The sequence below is a fragment of the Sebastes fasciatus genome, chromosome 2, assembly GCF_043250625.1.
Source record: "Sebastes fasciatus isolate fSebFas1 chromosome 2, fSebFas1.pri, whole genome shotgun sequence".
Lineage (NCBI taxonomy): Eukaryota > Metazoa > Chordata > Actinopteri > Perciformes > Sebastidae > Sebastes > Sebastes fasciatus.
In genome coordinates this window covers 40,395,108-40,406,269 of record NC_133796.1, presented here as the reverse complement: position 1 = coordinate 40,406,269, position 11,162 = coordinate 40,395,108, and the positions used below count along the sequence as shown (strand labels likewise).

Below are 11,162 nucleotides of genomic sequence, written 5' to 3'. Positions count from 1 at the left end.
TAACTTCTTGTTGCAACTGTTAACAGTATAACTCACAATTTAAAAACATATGTCCACAAGCATGGATTCTTATTAAGCATGTCAATGAAGTTATTAGTTATACACAAACTAATTTAAAATAACAACCACTTGTAATCTACCTTGGTGTCATGGCTAGCTACCACTACATGTTAGACATTTAACTACATTACAATCATTCCTTACATTCACGGATGTAAATATTGTACAGCATTTTCATGTCTGTTTCAATACCTGTTTCCAGATATTACCCAATTTCAACTTCTTATCAAAAATCCTATATCTCTGTCTTGACCAAAATGACAATTTCATTAAGCACTTTGACGTGCTGCTCTGGATCCCGTTGCAACACACTGCTGTACAGTCAGCTTACAGACAGTCCAGTAGGTGGAATCACCATAACTCAATAATGGCAAGGATGATGTTTGTCACATAACGCTGACTTCCTGTTGCCAGAATGTGGCGCTATGACTATGAGCCAATATTGCCATGTAGATGTCCTCAGGCCTGAACTCTTATGAAGTAGGTCCATTTGGGGGCAGATTTGACCAAGTACCGTCGAGTTACAACAGTTTGTCATTTAATGGCGAATCATGTAAATTCTCCGCCACGCCACGCCACGTCAACACCGTTTCATGAAAACTCACGATTTGAGCAACTTTTCATCACAAAGGTCTTAAGATACTACTGACCAAAATTGAAGTTGATCGGGTTAAATCTCTAGGACTAGTTCGTAAAAGTATGCATAAAATACATAAATTACATGAAAAACACAAAATTCAAGATGTCCGACTTCCGGATGGGCGGAGCTAATGAAACCCAATTAGGAATATGTTTCCAAGAATGAGTGGGATATGCATACCAAATTTCATGAATATAGGAACAACTTTGACCAAACTACGACCTTCCACGAGTTAGGGGGCGCTATAGAGCCGGATAAACTTGCTGAACTAAATCGCTGTACGTTCACGTAAAGTTTACAGGTGTCCATCTTTTTGACAACTTTCATGAGTTTTCGAGTATACCAAGGGCGTCAAAGGCATGTTCAAAGGCTAAAAGACATAAGGGAGCGCTAGGGAGCCGACATGCCACGCCCACGCAAAATTTCACCCCTTAATCGAAGAAATTATGCGTTTGGATGTGCGTGTAAAGTTTCATGAATTTTTGTGCATCCTAAAGTCCTCAAACATGTGTTCGTAAATTTAAAAAAAACGCAGGAAGTCCAAGGTGGCTGACTTCCTGTTTGCCGAAAAAATCTAAAAAATATTTAATCCAGGTATGAGGGCGTGAGCAATAACATACTTGAATTTCGTGTAGATCGAAGAAACTTTCTCTGAAAAAGTGCCTACATTAGGGGGCGCTATCTCGCTCCCTGGAGACACCCGAGCCGGGTCACTCCAGAACATTGAATTTCCCACCAGTTCTGACGCATATTCCACTTTTGGTGAGTTTTTGGGGATGGCTAAGGTCCCAAAAAGGCAATCTCCCAGCGGAAAAAGAATAATCCTTAGAAAAACAATAGGTTTCCTGGCACTTTCGTGCTCGGGCCCTAATTATATTGAATAGTATGATTTACTGTACATTAAACCACCTCTGGGCACCGCTCTTTGAAACAAAGAGGAGTTATATACTGGAAAAACAAAGTTTGGAAACTTGTGTTTGGTGGATTATTTCTCTGTTGTTAGAATGCTAATGGTCATTGTATTTTACATCGTTGGAAAGCCTGTTTATTTCCCTCACATATCTCCACAATCTGGGACCTAACTTCATCCGCCAAGATGACAACGCTCGCCCCCACAGAGCCAGGGTTATCATAGACAACCTCCACAATGTGGGAGTAGAGAGAATGGAACGGCCTGCCAAGAGTCCAGACCTCAACCCAATTCAACACTTGTAGGATCAGCTTGGGCGTGCTGTACGTGTTAGAGTGACCAACACAACCACGCTGGCTGACCTGCAACGAATCCTGGTTGAGGAATGGAACGCCATCCCACAGCAACGTGTGACCAGGTTGGTGACCAGCATGAGGAGGAGGTGCCAGGCTGTTGTGGCTGCGTATGGATCTTCCACCGCTACTGAGGCTCATGACGGTGTATTAAATGAATAAAGTGTAAAATTGCCAATATGTCTTGTTTGTTCCTTGTTACTGATAGAGAGTTCAATCATCCAATCCACCAAACAACTCAAAACAAGAGTCAACACCAACAGGAGAATACACTGTTTACCATTGGCAGAGCGTTTTGGCAAATTTTTCTTGGCCGTTACCCACATAATCAGCTGTGCTGCTCATCCCACAAATGCATGATCCTTACAAGTTGGACATCATTGCAAAGGTAAATAAACAGGCTTTCCAACGATGTAAAATACAATGCCAATTAGCCTTGTAACAACAGAGAAATAATCGACCAAACACAAGTTTCCGAACTTTGTTTTTCCAGTTTATATTAGACAGCAAGTGAACATTTTGAACTTTGAACTTTGTGTTGGAAGCAGAAAAAAATGGCAAGGGCCAGCTAGTGCTGGCTACACGACCGGGTCAGAGCCTCTCCAGAACTGCAGCTCTTGTGGGATGCAGTGGTCAGGACCTACCGAAAAGTGGTCCAAGGAAGGAAAACCGGTGAACAGGTGACAGAGTCAGACTCGAGGCTCATTGATGCACGTGGGGAGCGAAGGCTGGCCCGTGTTGTCTGACCCAATAGAAGAGCTACTGGAGCTCAAACTGCTGAAAAAGTTAATGCTGGTTCTGATAGAGAGGTGTCAGAACACACAGTGAGCAGCAGGTTGTTGCGTATGGGGCTGCGTAGCCACAGACCGGTCAGGGTGACCATGCTGACCTAATGTTATGGCTGATCGGTGTACACTCACCGGCTACTTTATTAGGTACACCTTGCTAGTACCGGGTTGGACCCCCTTTTGCCTTCAGAACTGCCTTAATTCTTCGTAGCATAGGTTCAACAAGGTGTTGGAAACATTCCTCAGAGATATTGATATCCATATTGACTTGATAGCATCACGCAGTTGCTGCAGATTTGTCGGCTCTACAGCTCATCTACATCTCAATCCAATAGAGCACCTTTGGGATGTGGTGGAACGGGAGATTCGCATCATGGTCAACAACAATACTCAGGTAGGCCGTGGCGTTTAAACGATGCTCAATTGGTACTAAGAGGCCCAAAGTGTGCCAGGAAAATATCCCCCACACCATTACACCACCACCACCAGCCTGAACCGTTGATACAAGTCAGGATGGATCCATGCTTTCATGTCGTTTACGCCAAATTCTGACCCTACCATCTGAATGTTGCAGCTGAAATCGAGACTCATCAGTCCAGGCAACGTTTTTCCAATCTTCTATTGTCCAATTTTGGTGAGCCGGTGTGAATTGTAGCCTCAGTTTCCTGTTCTTAGCTGACAGGAGTGGCACCCGGTGTGGTCTTCTGCTGATGTAGCCCATCTGCTTCAAGGTTGGACATGTTGTGCGTTCAGAGATGGTATTCTGCATACCTTGGTTGTAATGAGTGGTTATTTGAGTTACTGTTGCCTTCTATCAACTCGAACCACTCTGCCCATTCTCCTCTGACATCAACAAGGCATTTCCGTCCACACAACTGCCGCTCACTGGATATGTTCTCTTGTTCGGACCATTCTCTGTAAACCCTAGAGATGGTTGTGCGTGAAAATCCCAGTAGATCAGCAGTTTTTGAAATACTCAGACCAGCCCGTCCGGCACCAACAACCATGCCACGTTCAAAGTCACTTAAATCCCCTTTCTTCCCCATTCTGATGCTCGGTTTGAACTTCAGCAAGTCGTCTTCACCACGTCTAGATGACGTAATGCATTGAGTTCCTGCCATGTGTTTGGCTGATTAGCTATTTGTGTTAACAAGCAATTGAACAGGTGTGCCTAATAAAGTGGCCGGTGAGTGTATATTATAACCAAAGCTTTGCATCGAATTTAACAATTATTTTGACAATATTTCATAAAAATATGGGCTATAATGTTTAATGACAAAATAGTTGGTTCCATCCCTGAAACTAAAGGTAATTACTTGGTAAAAAACTAAAATCCCTCTCAGAAGAACTACGTAAATATCAATATCAGCTCATCTTCAAATCATCAAAGGCCCAGCAGGATGAGACGAGCGATGTCCTCACACACATGCACGATTCAAACGTCAGCAATGACAGACATCTCATATGATTGTATAAAAAAAAATTTATTTTCATATTCAGTGAAAAATCAAAACAGAAAATGTGGGTGCTACATTTGTATCAAATCGTGAAATGCTGAATGTGAACAAAGACAAACATAAGACACACCAGGACAGGAGCAGAGGGTCTGATGAATGACTCCATGTGTATCTGTACCAGAACTAAACACTTCCTGTACCTGACGTGGCTCTTGGCACGGACAGAATGAAGTACCTTTCAAACTGTTTCTGCATGTACTCTTGACAAGAAAAAAGAACTAAAGAAGACAGACGGCACGGATCTCAAAGAGCTCGTCACCATGATTTCTAAAATGTCCCTGCAGCAACATGTTCCGATGAGGGACGATTCATTGGAGTTGCAGCTCAGCAGTCAACAGGACTCGTTGGTTCACTCAGACTGAACCAGTGCATCATCACATGGTCCTGCAGCCCTCACCAGTGTGTCTAAGGCCAGAAGAAGAAGAAGAGAGCCCTCTTGTGTTTATTACATCACAGCTCCTGCTTCAGATGGCTGGCGCTGTTCCCCTCCAAGTCAGGCTTCTTGCTCTCGGTCTTCTTCTTGCTGCTCTTCTTCTTCTTGGCGTTGGCTTCGTTCTGCTGCTTGTATTTGGGGTCGTCCTTCTTGGCGCCCTTCCCGGGGAACACCTGTCCCTCCACGGTGACGTCGGCGCAGCGCTCCTGGGCCACGAGGAAGTCTTTGACCTCCCAGGCCATGCCGCCATCCCGCAGCATGAAGATCGCCCTGTTGGAGCCCACCACGAACCTGCAGGAGGACAGGTGGGTTGAAACGAGGGTACTGTTCATTATATCACACCTCCACTGGAATGCTGTATTACAACTTAATTAACCCTGATTCATCATTTGGGCTTTTTAATGTTTAGATCATTTGTGTTAAATTAGGGGTTTCTTAGAATAGTGGAATAGTCGACACCGTGCACAGCAATGCCTGTCCAAATGAGCCTTATTGGGAAATCATTTAGCAACACAAAACACTGACAGATATTGTCCAGAAACCCTCACAGCTAAATGCAGTACCTGTGAGGGTTCCTGGGCAATACATATATTTACATAAAGCAGCATATTTGTCCACTCCTATGTTGATAAGAGTATTAAATACTTGACAAATCTCCCTTTAAAGTACATTTTGAACAGATACCAAATGTGCGATTGCCCTAATTTTTTTCCAAAGCCTGAATCAAACCACTTTCACACTTGTGTTTCTTAGCCTGAATAACTTCCTTTCTCAGAGACTACCTAACTCTGTCTGCTGCGTATGCTTTCACTACCAGTGTCAGTGCGTTCAGTTGGACTCTGCCACCACAGTAACGGTGGCATCGCTCCAGTGTAGGCATGAACAATTTGAGGGGAAATATGTAACTGAAATTTTTCTGACTGAAATTGCAATTTGAATTATTATTATTATCTCCATGAATTAAACTCCAGGCCTGTATTGGTGGTCTGCATAGCATCAAACAAAGGCACGTTTGTGTTGTTATGATGTGATCAAGAGGTGGTCAAAGATTATCACAAGTTCCGTACTTCCGTACTGATGACAGCTCAGCCGACTGATGAAGACCTTGTTGAAAGCTCCGGAGAAAAGCTAGTAAGTGTACTTTGAACAAGTAAACGTAGCCCTCTTAGACATGACATTGAATGTACAACATGAGGTCAGCTTGATGTTGTGTCAGTGCTTTGGCTCCAGTCAACAGCTGATATCATTTCTACACACCAGCAGATGTCACTGTGCTCACTGTGTTCAATGTGCTCCACAGCTTCAGCACAGACAGGAAGAAGAGAGCCCTGAAGCCTGATCAGGCTTCGTTCATGCACAACTACCAACTTTACTTCTAATAGTTGAGAGCCCTGTTCAAATTATTAGTTGAATAAAGGGATAGTTCAGGTGTTTTTGAAGTGGGGTTGTACGAGCTACTTATGCATAGTCAGTGTATTACCTTCTCTCTACTTGGACTTATATAGCGCTTTTCTAGTCTTCCGACCACTCAAAGCGCTTTACACTACATGTCGACATTCACCCATTCACACACACATTCATACACTGATGGCAGAGGCTACTAAGGTGCCAACTTTGCCCATCAGGATCTGATCTAAATACTCATTCACACACCGATGGCTATGCCTTCGGGAGCAATTTGGGGTTAAGCATCTTGCTCAAGGACACATCGACATGTGACCTGGAGCAGCCGGGGATCGAACCACTGACCTTCCGATTGGTGGACAACCTGCTCCGCAGGCTTTACCTACAGTAGATGACGGTCGGCACGCCCCCAGTTAAGAGAAGCAGACAGGAGCACCAGCACGGAAGCAAAGCAACGTACTGCTGTGGACGGGGGGCAGCAGCTAAACGGATTGTAGACACCTAAAATAGTCTAGATTTTACCGCTTTACCTCGCCATCAGATGCATCATATCGACATTTTACCTCGCAGAATTGCTAATCTACCGTTGCCTCGATCAGTTAGTTTGTGATGAAGCTGAAGTAGGCGAGATTTGAGCAAACACGTTTAAAAATAAGTTATTTTTATAGAACGTTGGCTATATCGTGACAGTAGTGCGTGAAACAGGTAACCTGAAAAAAAATCCTCTGTGTCCTCCGGTGCTCCTAACGGCATCTGCAAGATTTCACAGACCGGACAACAACAAGCAGTAAGAGCTGATCTGAGGTCTGCTGTCCATCTGCCGTCTATGAGAGCCGGCTGTCAATCACTCGCGAAACTCCGACCAAACGGTCAAACTAGGCAGCGCTGATCAAATATTCTGTTACTGTAATGCCTATTTTCCTCCTCAAATGTTGTCAGAATCATCTTGGAGTGTACTGTTTAGCTGTAAAATGATAAAGTAAGTTTGTGACCCGGCAGCCATGTTGAGATGTCTTGAAGGAACACAGCACAGCCAATAGGAACGCTCTCTCTCTCTCTCTGAAATGACCTGTGATTGGTCAAAGTCTCCCGTCACAGGCTTAGATTTTTTAAAACCCTGAAAACAGAGCCATGAGGAGGTGCAGAAGTCTAGTTTTTCTCTCAAAACACTTGAATTACAATATGCTGAAAGGTTATTATGGTATTTTTGCCCAATGATGCCAGAAATATACTGCCTACTGAAGCTTTAAAAGGGTTAGTTTGGATTCACCACAGTCAATAACAATATACACAAACAAACTAACCGATCGAGGCAACGATAGACCAGCAACTCTGCGAGGTAAAATTACTGTTTTTAATCAAAGGAGTCTGGTGGCTTGAGAGAGAGCAAAGAAAACGACTTCTGATTGCCATCGGAAAGGGCTGTCTGACGGCGAGGTAAAGCGGTGAAAATATTCTAAATATAGCGTACACTTAAACTGGTATTTTTTTTTTTAGGTGTCTACAATCTGTTTTTATCTGCTGCCCCCGTCCAAAGCAGTACGTCGCTTTTCTCCGGTGCTGGTACTCCTGTCTGTTTCTCCAAACTGTGGGCGTGCTGACGGTCATCTACTGTAAGTAATACACTCACTATGGATAAGTAGCTCATACAACTCCACTTCAAAACACCCAAAACTATTCCTTTAATTGGCTAATCCAACTGACAGAAACTTCAACAATCATTCATTGCAGACCAAGTTGATAGTAAGTGTATCAACCCTCTTAAAAAGCAACTAAACAGAGTTGTTGTTAATGTTAAATGAGCTAAGAGGAGTTACTGTACCTCTGAATATCAAAGTTGGCGTTGAAGAGGCTGCCCTGCCACAAGCCTGTGATCTCCTCTGTCTCTTTCTCAGTAGGATCCCCCGTCACTGTAGCGAAAACCATCAGAGTCTTGCCCTTCTTGGACATCTTGAGCAGCTCTTCGGGCTTGGAGGGGTCCACCTTGGAGAAATCGATGGGAGGAGGAGACCTCTTGTGCTCTGGGAGGTCACCTTCCTCGATGTCATCGTCCTCCTGTGGAACAAAGAGGAGAAACAAGGCAAAAGTGAGCATTACATCCAACGTGCATCAGTAAATATATGCAGCAGTAAATATTGTCATCACAGTGAGACAAAACCTAACATTTTTTTCCCCCCAACATTTCTTTTAGAGTAAACAGGCGACACACTGAACTGCAGGATGCAGAGTGACTTCACCACTGTGACCACCGAGAGGACCTCGTCACATATCATGTTGCTTTTTCACACATCAGCAGACTAATTTGTCTAATCTACGCAGGTCTTTAGACTGTGGTGGAAACACAGACAACATTGGGCTGTAGGAACCTTATAGTTCCTTTAAAAGACCGGGGAACTACTTTTGGTGGAAACCTGGCTCTTGTGTCCTCTTGTAATACACCTGCCCTGGACACAGCCTGTCCCAACGTCTCCCCTCAGGTAGGCGCTGCAGAGCACTGTATGCCACACCAACCAGACACTTTCTACAGGCAATCACTCTGATTAACAGTCATATAGTGTCAATAACCCTGTAACACTAAAGCATCAACTGTACCTACAAATGATAAATCATCTATTTACAGTTTTTAATACACTGATGTCCAACATGTACATATTGTATCATCCATCTATGAATCCTGCACGCTGTATATACTGCATACAGACAGCATACATGCATATACCGTCCATAACCACCCACTACATGTCTATTAGGTTATATCCAGTATATTCAGTATTTATTCCTCTGCACTGTTTCTATTTGTCTACAATGTACAGGACACCGTTGGATGGAAACACTGTATGTTGTTAGCTATTGTTGCTGTTTTAATACATATTTATATGGACTGAAATATGTAATAATACATACAACACTCACATGGGCACTTTTTTTCTGCCCATGTACTCTTCCCGTTGACACGTCAAACTATGGGCTACATTTAGCTGACGATACTTCAGTCAATGAGTTCTGGAGAACAGAACGACCGGCCGACTATAACTTTACATGTTAGATAGTGATCTCTCTGCTACTAACGTTAGATCAACCACTCCAGGACCACTTCATCTCTCCCAGGTTAGCAACTAGCTCAAACACGGGGCTAATGACTGTTGATCAACTCTTACTGTTACCGCTGGTAGTGAGGAGTTGCATGTTCCTGATGATGCATGCTTAGTTATACTAGCTAGCTACATGGCTGGCTAGGCTAGGCTAGGCTAGGCTAGCTGCTAGCTGCTAGCTAGCGGCTGACTGAACGGACGTGTCGTTACCTCCCACTGCTCCAGCAGCCGGGCCATATCTGCGTCATTGTAGTCTCGGATGTCCTTCTTTTTCTTGGGCTTATTGTTGCCGTCAGCCGCTAATATAGAAAGCAAACATGAGCCCAGAAGGAGCAGAAGAAGCAGCACACATCTCAACCTGAAGTCAGACGCCATGTTTCCAGATGTAGCCTTCTCATTGGCTGAGGAGTGTGCCGGTCACAAGACGGGGAGGGGGGCGTGTCAGAGCTGTGAAGAGCCGACAGGAGGCACGCACACCACATGAGGGAATTTCAAAATAAAGCCAGCATGATTCAAAATTGAACTGTCTCTCTCTCTCTCTCTTTTTGTTGAAGTGGTTATATTTATTGTTAATCCCTCAAAATGTCTAAAAGATTTTTTTTTTCTCTCCTTATATTTTACATTTTACATCCTTCTGATTGTGTATTTTGTACTCATATATGCAGCTAAAAGCATTTGACAGTTTTTTTTTGCTCATTTCTTTGGATCATTCACTTCTATTTAATTCTAAATAACACAGAAATCAACCCCAGTCACTTGTAATCCAATCAGTAAAGTAATGTGTCACTCTGCTGTGATGTGGATCACTGTGGATGTGCAAGATGTCCCAAGCACAATGAAAATGTTTTTTGTACTATCACATACGTTGATTTACTGTTCAGTCTTGTGTAATGTTGTTCACAATTCTTGGAATAAAAGATTAAAACACAAATAAAACTAATTTATTCACTGTGTGGGGTCCTCTGCTGGAAATTTGCTTCATTACACAGTTCAGCCAACTGATGATCAATGAATGTATATGTATATAAGAAGTGGACGTAGTCAACCTGACGTCACCCGTTGGTTTGTGGACTACGGTTTTGAAGCCTTGAGTTTGGTATTTTGGCCGTCGCCATCTTGGTTTTTTGCAACCAGAAGTGTCATGATAGGGTGGAGCTATAACCGAACGCTGAATGGGACATTTTTAGGTAACCAAAATGGCCAGCTGATTGGCCCGGAGTGCCAGGCCAATGTCAAAAATGCTAAATTAAATTTGTAAATCAAAACAAAAATGACACATGGCAAACAGAACTGTAGACCGCCAGCTCCCCCACCTGCTTAAACCTGATGGTATGACCTCTTCCTCTCATCGATGGCCCTTTCAGACACAACGTAATATGAGCTGCGCTCGCCGCTTTGCTCAATGCAGTGAAAGGTCATCGTCGCGGTGCCATTGGAAGTAATGGGTTTCAGAGCGCAGCGATGGCATTGTGACATTGTGTCATCAAGGCCAACGTTATTGGTCGCAGGCACGTAAGCATTAACACAACGTTGATGCGGTGTGTGGAGTGTGTGGCCAAGCAGAGTGGTGAAAAACTGGCCAGCGCAGGTGAAAGAGAGAAGAAGAGAAAGAGAAAAGGTGAGAGAGAGCACATTAAAAAGACAAAAGCCCTGCAGGAAAGTGCAGTTAAGTACTGCAAAATTACAGATATGTATCAACGCAACTCCAGTCATAGCTCTGATGAAAGGACAGACGCAAAACAAACACAAAATGATATATATGATTATTTCTTCCTGTAGATTTAATTATGGAACTACAATTCACTCTGGAAACTGAAGACACCTGGCTACCTGGCTGTTTTTAACTATTTAGGATGTTTTCTTAAGTAGTTTCCGTGTGTAGTAAATAACATAAACTGTAGCTACTGTATATGTAGATGGGTCTGAAGCCAAAATATCCCGGATACGGGAGCTGCCATCTTGAGA

The 11,162-nt window shown here is 43.5% G+C and overlaps 1 protein-coding gene across 1 annotated transcript; it reads right to left on the bottom strand.

Moving 5' to 3' along the window:
* Nucleotides 1-4,216: 4,216 nt before the first annotated feature.
* Nucleotides 4,217-9,606, bottom strand: mesd (mesoderm development LRP chaperone). The gene is made up of 3 exons (XM_074624827.1): nucleotides 9,408-9,606; nucleotides 7,928-8,160; nucleotides 4,217-4,992 (listed from the first exon to the last, which is right to left on the bottom strand). Exons 1-3 carry the CDS (start codon nucleotides 9,570-9,572, stop codon nucleotides 4,719-4,721), a joined length of 672 nt encoding a protein of 223 aa, XP_074480928.1. The 5' UTR covers nucleotides 9,573-9,606; the 3' UTR covers nucleotides 4,217-4,718.
* Nucleotides 9,607-11,162: the final 1,556 nt, after the last annotated feature.